This window comes from Herpailurus yagouaroundi, unplaced genomic scaffold (genome assembly GCF_014898765.1).
Source record: "Herpailurus yagouaroundi ecotype Mexico unplaced genomic scaffold, PumYag 166, whole genome shotgun sequence".
Lineage (NCBI taxonomy): Eukaryota > Metazoa > Chordata > Mammalia > Carnivora > Felidae > Herpailurus > Herpailurus yagouaroundi.
This window is the reverse complement of record NW_024412407.1, coordinates 36,113,897-36,132,345: the sequence shown is the minus strand read 5'-3', so window position 1 is coordinate 36,132,345 and position 18,449 is coordinate 36,113,897. Positions and strand designations below refer to the sequence as shown.

Here is an 18,449-nt window from a genome sequence, read left to right as displayed (position 1 = left end):
TTCCTATGTAGGTCAGGTAGTCCTCATTCAGGAAATTCCTGTATTGCACCCATCATGTCCATTGTATGGATCATTCAGGAACTTCCTGTATTACACCGATCATCTCCATCGTATGGTTCAAGGCAGAACAATAGCAATTTACTCAGGAGGGAAGGACAATTAGCGAATTGGTTAAGAAGGTTTCTAAAAAACTCTTGTGACAGATAATCAGTTAACATGTGTCTTGATTTACTGTATTGTCTTCTGTCTTGATTTAAGATAGCGATTCTCAGCCTGACTATTGGAATCACATGGGCGGAGCTTTAAAGCTACTGATACCTGGCCGATTTACTTGGATACTGGAATTTTTTTTTCTTCTGAGAGCTGCTCCAGATGGTTCTCCTGTGCAGCCAAGATTCACAATACCTGATTTAGAATGTGTGTTTCCTCAACTGTTAACTGATCCCGAGTCCCTGAAGTATGTGGAAATTCAAGCCTATTTTTCAAATACTGGGGCGAACTAACAATTGTAATGAAGGCATGGATCTTACTAAAATAAATTGCTAGTTAGCCTTCACAACAGGGCTACAAGGGTGTAGCACAGGAGTTTCCTTATTTCAAGCTGTGTCATATTCTGATAATCACTGTTGTCATCGTGCACACACACAGGAATCAGTTGTCAGAAACAAAACTTCTTTCTACCACCCGTGGCCTCAGAGAAGGAGAAGATGCCTTTTCTGCGTTCCTGTCGGGAGTTTTGTGTCTAAGAATCAGGGAATGTAGTATAGGTAGAAGATAGTTGCCACGATGGTTATTACTTCTGGAAAAGCTTGTCTGAAAGAGGAAATTCAGGTGTGTGACCTTGGTCATCGGTGTTCAAGGTTGTTCATATGTTACTTTTTAGAGGTGTAGAGGCTGGGCGGGGCAAGAAGATGAATTCTGCTCTGATTCGTCAGTCAGTCCTACAGTGAGGTCATGTCAATCTTGTCTTGGTTTAAGTTAATTTCTCATTTTACAACATAAAGACAGGTTTAATTCTTAAAGATGTTTAAACATTTTTTTTTTAACGTTTATTTATTTTTGAGAGACAGGGAGAGACAGAGCATGAGCCAGGGAGGGGCAGAGAGAGGGGGAGACACAGAATCCGAAGCAGCCTCCAGACTCCGAGCTGTAAGCACAGCGCCCGACACGGGGCTCGAACCCATGAACCATGAGATCATGACCTGAGCCGAAGCTGGACGCTTAACCGACTGAGCCACCCAGGCGCCCCAAGGCAGGTTTAATTCTTCAAGCACACACTAGAAGTAGTGCTTTATTTGGGTCTTTTCAAATTCCATGTCATAATAAAGCCTTGCGTTTACAGAGAGCCTTTGTTTGAAGAAACTCATAATAATTTACAAGCTTCATCTCATTTATCTTTAAAATAATGTTATGTGACAGTAAAGGTTGGGTATCGGTTTATGCCAGTTTCTCAGACAGCCACGCTGTGGAGAGGCTGACTTCTTTCTTTCACACTGCTTTTCAAGTGTGGCGTTCTTATGTGGGTCTACTGAAATTATTTGGCAGTAAACGTTTTCCAGAGATACAAATCTTTTCCAGATCTAATTTGCGCTTATGACCCTGGGTATACAGTTTACAGGGCTTTTTCTCTTGCTATGTATTCCTCCGCCTGAGGCAGCCCAGGAGTGATCTGATACAGGTAGAGCAAGGGAATTTGTTCAGTTTGGCCATGGTCGTGGCTGTAACCCAGCCCTCCGCCTTACAGAGTGAGCCCCAGTGGGGTGGGGGTGTCTCCTGGTTCACCGAAAATGGACTGGATCCAGTTAGGAACTTGCCGGGCTTCCTGCAAAGCACTTCCTTGGGGCTGCCCTTCTAGAGACTTTATTCAGTTTTATTTAGCATCTCTCTTTGGATTAGTCTCATTTGAAGGAGAATGTAAATCTTGCCTCTGGGATCCAATCTTTAGATCCTACTATTTCTTCTGGTAAAAAAAAAAAAAAAAAAAGCCTTTTTAGTTTTAAAGGAGGTCTGAATTGCCTCCTCTGTAACCACCCCCAGCGAACAGCTGGGGCTGTGGGTTCAAGCCATAGCTTCTCTTTCTCTCTCTGTCTTCCTTTTACAAGACTTCCAGGATACAGCCGTTCAAGAAAGAGGTGAAGAGGAGCAAAGCCCAGAGTGATGCTGTAACAGAAAGAAGAAAGCTGCGTGGGGGAGGGGTGAAGGGTTTATGAAGCAGGAAGCGGCAGGTGGAAGGGGAGGAGGAACAAATGGATAATGCACCGGTTTGAAGCAACAACCTGAGCATTAACCATTTATTCTGCCGCTTCTGCCTCTGGGCTCTGCGGAAGCCTGACCCTCCATCTTTCTCTGCCCAGGTCTCAAGGTCCCACGATGACCCCAGGGGACTTAGCTCCCACCCCCGGGGCGGGGGGCACTGTGAGTACTCAAGGAGAGCAGTCACATGGCAGGTGGAACATGCCTGGAAGGTATCTCTCCTCTGGGGGGAGAAATTGAGACGCTCTCTCTAATGGCGCCCTTGATACAACTAAATAGCAACTCTCTCAGTTCATTACTCGTTAGCCCCAGGCAGGGACACCGCATCCTGGCTAATTGTAATAGCCAAATCATTAAGGGGAATGGCATTAATGGAGAAGAAAGCATCTAATCAAGAGCTGAACTTGGCCACTTTGTTGTGCCCAGGATATAAGCTGCTGTGAATTTAAGCACCTAGTTCTTCTGCTATTAGAATTAGTTAGGAAGAAAGGATTTAGTGACCCTCTTTCAAAAGGTGGTTCAAAAAGCTTAGGGGCGTTTCTGGGTAAATCCCACAGGAAGACTTTATTTTTCCCAGAGATTTTATTTATACCTGCTGGCTGTATAAATAAAGTCACACCCCCTTTCTTACACCGAAGCGACCCACTATCAGTAGGACATGCCCTGTCACGGGGTTTCTAGGAGCGATGATGTATGTTGGCAAGTTTACCTAATCTCTGCTTAGAGCGAAAGCAGTCATCTCCATCAAAACAGGGATTAGGGGTATAGTCAGGGCCATGGAGCTCCCACGTTAATTTCCCCATCCAGGTCAAAAGCTCGTGACCTCATCTGCATCAGTCCTGGGTTCCAGCCAGGTGAGCTGAGTACCCTTCAAGCATAGACCTCCCTGGAAACCACAACCTGGCATGAAAAGGAATCACAGCTTGAGATTCTGCTTACGAGTCATGTCAGAAATACTTAAGAAATTCGGGGGAGGGGGAGGGGAGAAAAGAAAAATTCATACCATCTCAGGTTGGAGAGGATCTTAATTAAAATGTTTTAAAATTAGAACAATAAATCTCTCTGAGTCCCCCCACCCCACCCCCCACCAACCACCACTGGTGCTTGTCTTTAAAGGGCTTGCTCCTAGTTCCAGATATTAGTGCTTTTCCTGATAATATTTGGTAGAAGCCGTGAACCCTGTGAGGGATTTCTGATGGAGAGAGGAGGGGATTGTAGTGTTCAGGCTTTGTTTGGATCCGCTCCGCCCTCACTGTAATTAACAAGCTCTGACTTACCAGAAGATCGAAGATCCTGGAGTCAGAGGGCATCTTCACGTTCTACTTGAGTTCCTTCCCAGTGTAGGAACCCCATTTAGAGTGACTTTGGAGCCTCAGCTTCAACAGGCTTGAGGGAGAACAGTATACCACATACATATTTTTAGTGCGTGGGTATATGCTGCTGGTTGGGCCCTCTGAGGTGCTGAGGAGAGGCTTTCTCTCTTCCTTACGCTAGTCCTGCCCGTGTTTGAAGACATCTAGGAGAACCGTGTAGCTCTTTTCTTCCCCACAGGCTCCATAGATCCTTAGTGCCTTTACCCATGCCTCATTTGAGAGAATGGAGTCTGCTATCTTCAGGCCGTTGGAGAAGCCTCATTGGACTGTGGCCACTGTGGTTTCTGGAGGCAGACTCTGCTCCTTCTCGGTATACAGATATTCTCACTGCGGGCGTGAATAACATGTTGCCGGGGCCTTTCCTCCTCACTGCTCCTGGGCGTCTCACCTGTACATTTAGATTTGTTGCTCCTGGATGAACGGAAAGCCATTGAGTAAGGGAATGTTTTTTTCTTGTTGTTAAACAAAATGTTAGAGATAAAAGTAACATTTTTTTAAACATTTTTTAATGTTGATTTATTTTTGAGAGAGAGAGAGGGAAAGAGAGAAAGAGTTGGGTGGGGGCAGAGAGAGGGGGAGGCAAAACATCCAAAGCAGGCTCAAGGCTCTGAGCTGTCAACACAGAGCCTGATGTGGGGCTTGAACCCATGAGCTGTGAGATCATGACCTGAGCTGAAGTTGGACGCTTAACTGACTGAGCCACCCAGGTGCCCCAAAAGTAACATATTTTTACTCAAAAATTACCTCAGGTGAGATTTCTATACCACATGAAGTCATCATATGCACAAGTAATTGACCGTATGCCCTGGTGGCCTTGCTGATTGTGTCCCACAGGTAATAATACCTGTCCTTGGATGAATTCTAATGGCCGCCCCTACTCAGAGGTCATCTCAGGAGAACTTCTCTCATATATCGTATTTAGTCCCTTCCTCAGCTAAGTGAGTTTATGCCTTCCATCTGTGCTCCCAATAAGATAAGCATTAGGGCTTAAGAAAGTTGGCACCCTGGCTTAGGTGACTCTGTTGAGTGACCTTCAGGAACCCCACACAATTCTGTGAGGAGCAAGGGCACAAAGCAATGAAATATTCCAAAGCCGCAATGATTCTATACAAGCTTGGACTTATCTTTTGGGATTCCCCATAAATTCTGAAGCCACTGTTGATGGGCAGTGCTCCTTAAACGTAATATCTCATTTCTCCTCGTGAGCTGGGAACTTGAACGGCTTGCTTAACCCCTGCGATCTTCGGGTCAGATTCCTCATGTGGAACGGAGATGATCGTGCCCTCCTTGCAGGGTTGTTGTGAGTCTGAAATAAAGTGAAGCTTTCATGGGAAGCACATTCCAAGTGTTCCCTGAATGCTAGCTCCCTTTCCTGATGGTTGCAGTGAATATCTTCCAGCTGAGATTGGCACATATGTTCTGAGGGGTGTTAAGTATTTATTCTGTAAAGTGATACTGAATTTTAAATGTTGGGACCATCTTGGAAATTCGAGGACTTATGGTGGCAGAATTCATAATGCCTAGTACAGGCGCTGGGTCTTAGTGGGCCCTAGAGGGATGATGAAGTATTTCATAATAACCATAGGGAGAAAAATACCCTAATGACCTTTTACAGCAATATTAGACTACAGGGCCTATCGCTCACACTTCTATTTATCTTGCTGTCCACCGAGAACATAGTTCTGGGTAAAAGGAAAGCTTGCAATGTTTTGACTCCATTGTGTCTGATTGACAGACATGGATGCTGTCTTCTGATTTTAGGCCGGGAAGGTGCGGAAAGGGGCTGTTTCGGGTGGAAATACACAGGAATCTGCGTATTTCAGGTCTCGAACCCCTCTTCTCAAATGTCCAAAGGAAGAGCCCTCCTTAGACCAGTAAAGCCAGGCTCCCAGGAAGATCTCCCCGTCAGTATGTGTGTGGTTCGTCGGGCGCACGCTCCCTCACGCCTTTCCAAGGGCTGAATGGGCATCTGGGTGACAAGAAAGGAGGGGGGCCAAGCATAGTTCCACCTATTCTAATTTGCACAGAGTAGTCCCATTACCCACCCACCTCTGAAACTACCGCAAGTGTGTTAAAAGCCAAAGACCAGTTGGGCTGTACAAATCTAATGGCACTCAGAGGGTGCTCAGGAGAGGAGCTGGACGCTAAGAGGAAGGCCCGCTCAGGCTGCTGGTACAGATGTCTTCTGGAACCTCGATGGGATGGAAAGAGAGCATCACAACTTCACAGCTGGGATTTGATGGAGCTGGATTTCTACTTCAGAGTTGATGCTTGAATACCTCAGATCCCAAGGTATATCTCAGATCCTAAGGTATACTGCTTCTTTCTGGGGAAATGCCAAAAATGTCATGGCCTGCGGCTCTTGGTGCAGTGTATATCTAGAAAAGAAGACTGGCGTGTGCATCTTTTCCCAGGTTCTTGAAGTTGATCTGGCTGAATTTTGGGGTGGACAAAATATTCAGTGTAGTTTCTCCTTTAAAAAATTTTTTTAAATATTTATTTTTAATATTTTTTAATATTTTATTTTTATATTTATGTTTATAAATATTATATTTATATAATTTTTTATATTTATATAAAAAACTTAAATATTTATTTATTTTTATATATTTTTAATATTTTATATTTATATTATTATAAATATTTAAATATTATAAATTATATTTATAATAAATTTAATTTAAATTAAATTATATTATAAATTATAAATATAATAATATAAATATAAGTATTATACATATTATATTTATATTTATATTTTGTTTTTAATATTTTTTATTTTTTTAAATATTTATTTACTTATTTTTGAGAGAGTGAGAGAGACAGTGCGAGCAGGGGAGGGGCAGAGAGAGAGAGGGAGATACAGAATCCAAAGCAGGCTCCAGGCTCTGAGCTGTTAGCATAGAACCCGATGCGAGGCTCAAACTGACGGACTGCGAGATCATGACCTGAGCCAAAGTTGGACACTTAACCCACTGAGCCACCCAGGCGCCCCTTCAGTGTAGTTTTTCAAGTGAAAGGAATTGGCATTCGAGAGTGTGTTCGTTCGGGTTCTTGTGCGTGTCTGTTTGTACCCCCGGCACCAAAAGCCTCAAAAACCGTGCAGCTCCAATTTCTGTCTTGTTCAGGTTTTGGGTGATGTATATAGGTCTCGCTTGTCACTGAAAGCTTATTTAATATGTAAGCTATAGCCACCGCCTTGAATCATTTCACAGCCGGAAGAGTGTACTTAAATAATTGTGTGTTCAGACTTCAGTTTAGTGAATCTCAGTAAATAACTTCCCACTGGAGACATTTCTTCCCTTCAGTCTCTAGAAGACAAACTGTAGTACAAGCATCAGCTTTCCCAGGCAGCTTTCCCAAAAACCTGCAGGGTGAAAAAGAGATCCTTCCCTCAAAATAGGGAATATTACCAGGTGCCCGCCGTATCTCGGGTGCCTGTTGTTTTCCATTGTCCGAGTTGCCAGTTAGAGTGCAGGGAAGGGACATCAAAGTGCAACAGGGCGAAAAGGGCAGCTGTAGAATTTTTACCACATTTCCCGGCGAAATGGTCACCACTCTGTTTCCATGACACTCTTCCTCCTGAGAACCTGACAGGGGCTTCAGAAACCATCCTTGGGGTAATCTGGCATTCATAATGGGGATGGGGGCTATTCGGGGAAACACTTCCTAAATCGGGGACATCTCAGCCTTAGAGGAATCTGTAAAATTATCGGTAAACCATCTCTTTGCAAGTACAACCAAACTTTGCTTCTATTCTTCTCAATTCCAGAAACGCTTTATCTTTATTTCCAGAAAGTTAATATTTAATTGGCAACAGGCTCTAAGTGTGTCAACCTTCAGCCTCTTTAAAGAACTAATGGTGTGAAAACAAATGTATAAATGCATCAGGGGGATCCCTGTGATTTATAGAAGCTCTACATAGAATAATTTTGAAAAGGGAAGACTTTTCTGGTTATAAGAAGATTCATTTTTTTTTTAATTTTTTTTTGTTTGGAAACAAACATTAGGGGACGGTGAGGGATAGGGGAGGGGAGAGGGGAGGAGAAATACCATTCTACGGAGCATAAAATGTTTAAGCTTATTTTACGTGATAGTCACACGTTCCCTAAGCACTTGATTTAAAAATGAGCAGAATCCAATGGGTACCCTTCATTGGCCCTTCATGGTTTGGGGAGGAAGGAGGACAGGGAATAGACCTCATTTTGGTTTCGGTAGTTAAATGCTTCCAGCAACCTTACTCCATATTCCATTTAAATTAAAAGAAAAAAAAAAAAAAGAAGAAAAAGAAGAAAAGAAAAGCTTTCTATAATGGTTGGTGAAATTTACATTTCATCCCTTGCCTAAAACTATTTTTAGCCTTCTTTCTCTTTTCAGAGCTTTGTGCTGCCCCCTGCCCCCCCTTAGGTTTTACAGTTGGTCTTAGAAATGGCAGTGCTTCCCTTTTGTTTCTGCAGGTTGGTTTGATAGGTTGTGTCTGCACATTTGAGAGCAGCACGTTTTCTTTCTTTTTTTTTTTTTTTTAGCATCTAAACAATAATGTAACCACATCACGGCCTTTTCAGTCACATCGTTGACCTCCGTCAACATGAATGCATTAATGTTGCATTCATTTTATCCCGTACAACACTTGAATGCATTAATATCACTGTCTGTAGCATTTTAATTTAATTAGAGCAGTGGTTGTAATCCTCTTGGGAAAAATTGTTATCCCCTCTGTAATGTTAAAATAAAACACCTCTGGTTTTCACCCGACTGACAATTTGCTTTTGAGGTGACTGAGCTCTTCATGTGTACTCCCCTCCTCTTTGTTGGGGTCGGACCACAGAAGCAGTTGTGAGGATAAAGAGGTTTCTTTTATTTGAGAAATTGGATGTTAGTCTCCTTAAGCCTCTCGGTCTAGATGTCTCCGTCTGAGATAGTGGTGTTTGTTTCCTATTTCTAATTGCTGATAGTCTGCTGGTTATGCCTTGTAGATGTTAAGTGTATGGTTATAGGAATAGATGAAAAAATGTGAACCATGTGAATTGCCCTAGAAATTAACAAAAAGAGAGATAAAGCCTGCAGTGTGAGATTTCCAGGTGTGTGTTTCATTCTGTTAGGAAAGGAGCCCACATACTGGGCAGTGTCCTTTCTTGGGTCCCTTCAGGGCTCTACTGGCTGCTGAACTCAGGGTCAGGGTAGGTGTATAATGGCTGCTAGCAAAATGCTCAAGGCCCTAGAAGTGCATTTTGCTGCAACCCCCCTCTTGGTCAATACCCTCTCTCCCGCTGCTGGCAGGTATCTTCGTTCAATCTTTTAAAAAGAGCTTCCCGTCCCAAGCTTAGGGTGTTGCAATGTTGCTGAGTAGAAACCGTCGTCTGGAATGAGAATCTAGAAGCTGTCTCCGTCTAGAATTGTTTGGACATGGGGGTGTTATAGAATCCCAGGGCAAACACTGAAGTGTGGCTTTTCAGTATAGCAGTAAGGACAGGCAACCACTCAGATGCACACACACACCGGGGGCTGCCTCTTGAGAAGGTACAACGGTGGTAATTTAGCAAATCAGAATATATACACTTGAAAGGTGATACCTAGCTTGACTCCTATCAGTAGGCTAGCGCTAGATTTCCCAAGAAACCAAGTAAAATCTGCTCTGAGGCCTGGTTTTCTCCCCTTTTTGACTTTGATGGGTTTGGTGAGGGGTGAGGGAGCTGGGATGACGTGGCCTCTCACTCACAGGGACCAGTTGCAGGATCTGGTGAGTTTCTCCTTGCTTTAAGAGATAGTCATCGTGTTATGAAATGCCGTCTTCCTTTTTTTTCTCGCACTCGTGCCATGCCATTTGAAAACTCTTTGGCTGCACAATGTTTTCTTCATCAACAGTTTCACTTCTGCAAAAAACCCTAACAAAACAAAGCTATTTCTGGGAATAAATGTAACGGCAGATAAGATATCTAGACATATATTGGGACTGGTTTTTTTTTTTTTTTTTTTTTTTTTTTTTTTTTTTTTTTTTTTTTTTGAGGGTTGAAGTGTGTTAAACTAGAAAAACAGACTGCGTTTAAAATGTTTAAAAAGCCTATCTCTCTTTGAAAACCCCCTAAACAGACTGTATGTTTCCCAAAGGTGTGTTTTTGTCTTTGACTCTTTCACCCCTTGAACCCCAAACTAAACACCAAAAGTTATAACTCATCCTTAAGCTAGAGTTGCTCAAAATATGCGTGATGGTTGGTAAAGTTCAATAAAAGTGAAGTTGAAGGTTGTGTCTCTGGGTGACCTTTCACAGGACATCATGATTGATACAGAAATGAAATCTAGGGTGTATACGCCTGCCTTTAATTAAGAAATTCACCAGGAAACTTTAGGATGTATGTTTAAACGGAAATACTCCAAGTGCCCTTTTTGCTGGTAGAGGATGCCTCAGGGAAGGTATAGCAATTCCATTCGGAAATTACAGAAATATGTATATATTCATTTAAAATTGAAACTTCCTACCACAACCACCAAACTTTCCAGGCTCTGAGCAGAAGAAAAGCTTTAATTTGGTTATAGAGCCAGGGGGACTCCCCTGCTTCCCTTCTGCACATTTGATGAAGTAGAAAATGTTAGAGAACCGTCTTTCCAAAACATAAACACCCCCTTTGCTTTATTTTCAGCTGCAGTTTTTCTTTTGCTCCTGATTCTTGTTTTCATAATGGCATCTTCCTGATCTTTCCCCCCAACTTATTTTTGGACCTTGTATGTCCCACTTTGCTTTGCCCAGTTGAACCACAGAAACGAATGGAAGTTATGTTTATTTATGTATGGACTTTAAGTCAAAGTAGTTGGTATATAGATTTGAGATGCAAATTGTACTGCTCTTCTAGCTGAACATAATAGTTGGTTCCTTGTCATTATTTGCTGTGTTTTAATTTGAAGCTAGTAATAATCCTTCTCATCCCATCCAGTTGTTTTAATTGATCTAACAAACACTGCCTGTTTGAATTTAAACAGTGGGTCTGCAGTTGTCAGTTGAATTAAGTACCTTCAATTAAACAGCACTTTCCTTAAATGCAGACAATTCTTGAATGAGCTCTGAAATACTTCAGAAGGAAAGAAGCATGTGTCTAAGATGGAAAATGAAGGGACAAGGAGATACTGTTAATGTTGCAGATAGTTCCCTGCTATGAAGGAAAAAAACATTGGATATTTTTGGTTTCTAATGAGATAGGTAGGCCATAGAAAAATCTAGTTTGTAGATTTATTAACTAAATCTGGAGTTTACAAGCCATCACTTTGAGCTCACCTCTCATTGGATCTGAGTACAGAATCATATTTGCATTAGGAACCGGGGATATTGCCAGAGAAGAGGAAACGTGGTTTTAATGTGTGGGTGACATTAATTATGTGACTTGGACAAGTCATTTTTGAGAGTAGTCTTTAAAGCCATTCTCTTGGACATACGGTTTCATTTCCTCCGCCTTGTCTCCCCTCTTGACTTGAACAAACGTCTAGTACAGAGGGGAGGGGAAACGGACACCCATTGACCTGAGTCCAAAGGAGAAGCCCTGTGTTAAGCCTTTCCACAACCTTGTTACAAACCCCAAATGCTGGGGATCTGGAAGACAACTGAAGTGTCTGGAAAGGGGGCGAGCGGGAATGCATGATGTGAAGCCTGGTTGGCCAGTGCTCAGATGCCCCCTCTCCCTTTTGCCCCCCACCCTGCGCGCTGTTTTCACACCTAAGTCAGTTCCAAGCTTTCATTGTCTTCTTCCCCCTCCCCTCTTCCTGCCCTTCTTGTTAACAGCAGGAACGAATTTCATATACACCTCCCGAGAGCCCGGTGCCGAGTTACGCGTCCTCGACTCCGCTTCATGTTCCAGTGCCCCGAGCGCTCAGGATGGAGGACGACTCGATCCGCCTGCCCGCGCACCTGCGTGAGTGTTGGCGCGCATGCGCGCGGGGGTGGGAGGGAGGACAGACCGCCCCAGGGCCAGAAGGACAGACTGACTGAGAGGGGAGTGGTTGCCCGCGCGAGGACGGGGCTTCAGGCAGGAGATTGGCAAGCTCTGAGATGGGTGGCACTCCTGATGTCCACCGTGGGAAGCTGCTTTGCGGTCTTTTACCCCTCTCCCCCCGCATTGATGGCTTCGAAAAGCTTGAGACTCCTGTCCCTTGTTGACACATTACCCCCAAATCTGGAAGTGTGCACCATGTAGCAAGGTCAACTACTTCTCCTAAGAGGCAAAGTGAACGTTTTTGGAAAGTTTGCCTCTCTTCCTGAGTTCACCCATAACTCCTCTAGGATTTTCGTAGGCCCTAAATTTTGGGCAGTTTCTGAGTCAGACTCCCTCCCTGCTTTGCTTTCAGGCTGTGTGCTCTTCCTTTCTTTACAGGGAGGGCCTCCCCGCCATTTTTTTTTCTTTCTTTTTTTTTTTTTTTTTTGTTTGTTTCATGCTGGCTGCTTTTCTTTCCTTCATTTTACTGCCCAGATAGGGCCTCTCACTCCTGTGCTTTCTTTTGCTCCCCTCTCCTGCTTCTCTTGTGCCTGCATTGCCTCCACGGCCGCAGTCTTTGTGGTCCTTCCACCTCCCTCTCTCTCAGGTCACCTCTGCCCCTTGCCTCTACCAGCTCCCTATCTGTAGCTTGGCAGGGTATCGGCACCAACACACTTGTGCTGTGGGGGCCAGTCTCCAAAGCAGCCGACACCTGTCATTTCCTTTTTGTCTTCCTTTCCTGTGCTGCCACCCAGCCTCTAGATGATACAGTGTGATGGGGCAGCTGGGGAGAATGAGTCACCTGATTCCCACCCTGATCACAGTGTCCAAGAAAATGCCAGGTTTCCTGGCTTGAATACTGCCCTGAGGGCTCAAGTCCAGGTTGTAGGAAGCACGGGGGGTCACCTTGGCCCTTCCCTAGCTGATTCCTCAGACTTCCGTGGTGGCACGCACGGTTGTGCTTGCCATCTCTTTCTGGCATGGTAACGCTCCCCGGGATGTTCGCCTCCTCTCATCCCGTCTCTCCTCAGAAGCCAGAAGGTTGCTTGCTGAAAGTGGAGAACAAAAGGAGACAGAGGATGCAGGCTTCTCTTCCCTCTCCCTGTGATAATTCAGGGAATCAGGTGACTGTGCGGCTGGGAAATCCTGGGGGAATATTGCTGGCTTATTCCTTCTCCTCCGGTGAGGACGCCTGCTGGGCTTCTGGTGAGGACTTGAGGGCCGTGAGAATCCGTCCCCTCCTCCAGCTTGCCGTGTCCGACGGTATTTACAAAGTCGCTACGAGTCGCAGGCAGGACATTCCAGCTTCGCTTGGGCAAGGAGGTAAAGGGCACAGTTGCGCTCTACCGTCTTCTCCACAAGATGAGCTGGGGACTGTAGAGGTGCCCGGGTCACGACTGCGGGCACCACTGTCCCTGGTAAACTGGAATGTTGTGGCACCAGTAGAGTAGACAGGACTGGAAAAGGCACCACAGTCAGGGAATAACATCTTTTCCTCCGGAAGCTGTCCGGTGGCCAGTAGTATATTCGCTTCGGGAGCATTCGCTTCCACGTCGAACATGGTCATGCCTTGCAGAACACTCTTACCATCTAATCTCATTTGTTTATTTATTCAACACTGTGCTGCACCAAACACTCTCCTGGATGCCAGGGATACAGAAATCGACGAAGCAGACCAAACTCCTTGCCCTTTGAGAGCTTCACATCTAGTACAGAGGGGAAAAAAAAAAAAAAAAACAAAAACGTGTGAACCCTTGTCCCCAACAGGCTGAAGTTTCTTTCATAGCTTTTCATCCCTTGGCTTTGAGACATCTCCCCCAAGAAAGCCCCAACTCTTGGTTCACCTCTGGATGCCTTTGCTCTTGTAAGCTCTTTTACCACACGGGACTCTCTCCCCACAAGTAGTAACCATGGCAAAACCAGCTAAGACACACACCGAACCGGAGGATCTGAATTCTTAACTAGTTCTGCTGTTAAAACGAGCTGTTGGAACGTGAGTCAGGCACGATAATACCCAGTTCTGCCATACAAGATGGTGATGGGACAAGAGACGGTTTCCTGGCCCTCTTACCTTTAACATATCATGATCTCACTGAAGGACTCTTTCTCCGCACTTGGAACCGTCTCTTCCGTGCCAACGCTCTTCTGGAGTAGACGGTTTCCTCACGGGCCACGACTGGGCCACTCCCTGTGCCTAGCACACAATTGTAATAGCTAATATTTGTCATAGGATAACCCTGGACCAGGCACTGTGTGAAGTCCTTTATGTAAATTATTTTATTTAATTCTTCCCAGCAGCACTTGTAAGGTAGATCTTTCTTTTTCTACCCATGTCAGACATAAGGAATTTAGGGATTAGAGAACTTCCGTTAACCTGCCAAAGTCACACAGTTAGTAAGAGAGAGAGTCAGGATTCAAACTCAGTTCTGTCTGACCCCAGAGCCAGGCTCTTACCTGTTGTGCCACTATGTAAGTGTGTTCAATACATAGTTTTTGGATAGATGGATGAATTCGGGCTTGACACTTAGCCAGGATTCACCCGTGTGGCTGTAGTGGCCAGAATGGTTTATGGCTGGAATCTTCTAACCGGTCAGTGAATTGTTGAATAGTTTGCTTATCTCCCTCGGATGGGTGGATGGAGGGATGGATGGATCCCCACATAGATTATCACATCTAGGATTATCATATCTAGGATTGTAGCATATTACTGCTGACTTTAGGATATAATCAGTTGATAGAATATGGATTCAGGTCAGGGCAATGCCTTCTGTCTGGCAGCCTGACTCTAGAAACCTTCTGGGTAATCTGCATGAGCCCTGTTGGTTCCGACATCTGGAATGAATCCTGTGCAAATGGAGGTTCCCAGGCTTTTGCTGTTTGTCCTCAGCTGGGGCTTTCCACATGAGTCTGAGCCGCCTGCCCCACTCTCCTGTTCCAGGATTCGGCTGCCCATTGAGCTGTTTGAGAAAGCTCTCATGTAGCCCCCAGGATGGTTGAGGCTGTGCCGTATACTGGAAGATGCATCCCAGCTGGGTTTCCAAACCTAAAAGAAAATAAATATTCTAACAAGGGAATTGGGTTATTGCTGTTTTAATCTGGGATTCCAGACAATTCCCAATGGAATGCTCATGGAAAGTACGGGGAAGAATCTGGAAGCCAAGACATCAGCAGGACATTTATGGTATTGCTAGGTTGAAAGCATTTTTAGCCGCTTGTCTTAAAGAGATACTTACCAGACTGGTATGCGTCAAAGTAGCTTCTTTTCACCATTTGTCCTCATTGATCTGCAGAAAAACCTTCTCTCTTAACTCTTTCTTTTTCTCTTTCCATTCTGCAGTCAGAATATAGCCTTTCCTGGTTGGAGGGAAAGTAGGGGTGATAATGTTTAAGATTCTCATACTGAGGGTTTCTCACCATTTTGTTCTGCAAAGGCAGAGCTATATGCCCAAACGGAAGGCGTGTGACAAATTAGCAAGCGATTGAGAAGTAGAAAGTAATGCCTTCTACCGGCCTGTGATAAAAACAAACGGTAAATGGAGCAGAGTGTTAAGGGGTGATTAAAGAGGGCTTGATAGGGCCAGGTGGGGTACTCTGGGCCTAGGAAAGGAGGTGAGCAAAGGGGAGAAGGGCCAGCCCCATGCTGTCCTGGTCTGGCCTCCTCACTGCCCACATGTGCAGGCTGGTACCTGCCAACACAGGTTCCTGGAACCACCCTGTTCTACTAGGAGAGCAAACACAAGGATGTTTATTGAGAAGATAGAAGGGCTTCTTTCCCCCTCCACCCCACCCCCCCTTCCACAGAGGATACTGACTTAGTTTTTAAGCTTGAGGGTAGAAGAGCTGAAATACAACAATTGTTAACAGGTTGGGTGAAAGACACAAAGTTCTACTCCTTAAAGGGAGTCTAAGCCTCTTAGGATTCCTTGAAAACACAAAAAGGATCGAAGGCCCCCCAGAGTAGCTGGAGGAGCTCACTCTTGACTCTCTAAGCAGTGAAGGCCGTTGCCTCATTCTCACTAGGGGCCTCCTGTTGTGAGGGCGAGACTTTGTCTCATTTGTCTGCCCGAAGACCGCCTTTCTCTAAGTGCCTGGGGGGGGAGTGTGGGTGTTGAGGGGGCAGCCAGAGGTGCCTCATGAGGTGGTGCCCACCCTGTGAACCCCTCAGCCTCAAACAGTGATGCTGGGGGCTGCCCATCTGATTCCAGGAAAGTATGCTTCAGATCTGTCAGCAGAATTTAAATCACTACATGTCTTTTCTTTCCTTTAAATTCCTTTTTACATGATCATTTTGGATTTAGTTGATAGAATCCCATCTGATCACAGGTTGACATGATGCTCTTTGCCCAAAGACTTTGCACAATTTTGCAGGGCCAGGTGGGCCTTCTAAAATCCCTGCGAACTGGTATTTAAAAGTCGGAACCGAGCGCTCATTCATCATTTTTAATAGGGTTACGGTTTATGATGCTGTGGGTTAATAAATAGCCATAATAGCCGCTCAGAGTTTTCTAGAATCGGAACACCAGAAATAGTCCCTTGGCTCTACTTCCTTTCCTTGTGAATCTTTCAAAATTCTTACATTACTACTCCTACTTGTGTGTGTTTAATAATTTAATTTAATGCCTTCCTTTGGAAACGTTACCTCGCTGCTCACCCACTTGGTGATTTTGCCTTCTCAGCAGAGTAACTGAGTTGAAGACAGTCACATGGCGAGCAAGGCTATATTAGAACCGGGATAGTGAAAAGAGATGCACTGCCTCTCTTTTCTAATTAGCTGGAGCAACCCACAATTTTATATGCTTGCAAGTTAATTTTGTTCCCTAAGAAGACGCAAAAATGAGAATTAAATGGAATCGTAGCTAGTATTTTATATTGTTATGAGCCACAGCATATATGTTATCTCATTTAATCATGTACCAGCCCTTGAGGTAGGTGTTACGGATTCTGTTGTATTGATGGGATGACTGTGGTTCAGGAGGCCCACCGAATTGTCCAGATTCACACAAGCCTGTGACGAGCCGGATGTGATGTGTACCTTGGAAGTCATCAGTTAGGCTTCTTAGGAGAACACAGAATGACAGAGTCTTGTGGACATGAAAATACAGGCACCTCTGACTGTTGGAGTCTGGGTGGCCGTGGGTGCGGGGGACTGGGAGCATTTGGGCTCTGGTAATGCACTTGACCGTTAATTTGCACTGAATCTCAACACGTTGGCTTCCACCAGGAACCAGAGGCTGTTACTGTGAATGATTCACTCCTGTCTTGCCCACCCATCTCTACTGTTCCTCCCTCCTCCCTCTCTTGTGAGCTCAGGTTGATGTTCAGTTTCTGTCTGCAACAGAGCTGGCCATGAAGGCCTCAGAGGGCCAGCTCCAGGAGTGGGGCCCAACCACATTCCCACATTCCCTGGCATTTCACCAGGAATGGCCTCCTGGGAACAGGTCTCACTGTGTTTTTGGTGTTTCCAAAGGAAAAGGCATGGTAATAGAAAGGACATGGGTTCAAGTCAAGAAAGAACTGAGTGGGCTTGGATTCCAGGGCTCCCTTTCTCTATTAGAGATGATTTAGCCTAAAACTCAAATTTCTAAGATACCTACTCATGAGAGTTTCCTGTAAGGATCAGAGCTAACTCATGGGGAGCACCTACCATGGTGCCCGGCAAACAGTGGCCAGTAACTCACAAGAACTCTGTTTTAGTTCCCAAAGCTGGTAAATAGCCTGTTTAGGAGGTGGCTTCCTCATTTTTAAGGGCAAAGAGAAGCATGTATGTCCTTGTTTGTTTCACTAAAGAAAGGGCCTAGAGTTCTGTCTGTGTAGCATCGGGACCGATTTCCATCAGTCACACTGGAAACCAGCTTTATTTTCTAACGTCTCTACGATTTCCAGGAGCTCAGTTCCGCTCTCAGGCACTTTCCTACCCAAACCCTATCTGCACGTCTGTCTGGAGTGGTTTTCTTCACTGGCCTTGCCCAAATCTGTAGGTCTCTTTCTGCGGCCTGTCCTACCCTTCTTCTAAAACCCAGCAAGTCCTCCCGTGTCCTTTGCCGTTATCAGTATTCCAAAAATGGCCTCTCCTCACGCAGCTGCCTGTGACGTGTTGTGACATCACCAGCAGAGTTGAGGCAAGGACACGGGGAAGATTTAATTCTCAGTCAGAATCTGACAAAGCGATAATGACTCCCAACAAAGATGGCCAGCCACCAGCATTTTGTATCTTGTCCTCCGCCCCCCACCCTCCAAGCCTTCCTTTGGGCGCCTTCACCATTCACATTCAAATGCTTAAAGGCTTTCTCCTTTTCCAGCAGCACGTGAGGCTGTATCAGGGCCCTGCTTAGCTCTTTCAAACAGCTTGAAGAGAAAAAACAGCCCACAACCGAACAGCCAGGATGCTTTGGAAGGGAAATTTCCTTTTTGGGCTCGCTGTCTGAAAGAATTTCCGATGCAGGCAGACGTTAATTCCTAGCTCCATGCTTCCTGATAAGGAAGCAGCTTCAATAAATGCAGCTATTTATAGATGTCTTTTAAAAAAAAAAAAAATATATAACCAGAGGTCTATTGACCTTTTCTTTCACTTTGCATTTCATGCCGTGCACTCCTTGTACATTTAAGGCAGTTCCTCCAGCAGAAGCTCTGACAAAATGCCTGTGATCCCGGGAGGATGGGGAAGGGAGGGCTTTCTCTGTCTTTGGAATTCTGAAGTTGATGTTTGGCAGTCGTTGGCAATTGGTGGTCCCTACTTGGTCCTGTGGGCTATTTGTGTGAACCCAGAGATGCCCAGCACTGTTCTAGGCCCCATATTGAAAGAGTATGACAGACAAAGTGAGACAGCCATTTAAACTTAAGAGCCGATGAGAACCAGTCAGTTCTC

At 44.9% G+C, this 18,449-nt stretch overlaps 1 protein-coding gene across 2 annotated transcripts in view; it reads left to right on the top strand.

The window, feature by feature from the left end:
- Positions 1-18,449, top strand: part of ETV6 (ETS variant transcription factor 6) — a 260,671-nt gene that overhangs the window by 93,803 nt on the left and 148,419 nt on the right. Inside the window, exon 2 of one of the 2 annotated variants that reach the window (XM_040488909.1) lies at positions 11,398-11,524. In XM_040488909.1, coding sequence (XP_040344843.1) covers positions 11,398-11,524 — 127 coding nt within the window. Of the gene's footprint in view, positions 1-11,394; positions 11,525-18,449 lie in introns of both variants that reach the window. The other variant, XM_040488908.1, reaches the window with a different exon arrangement.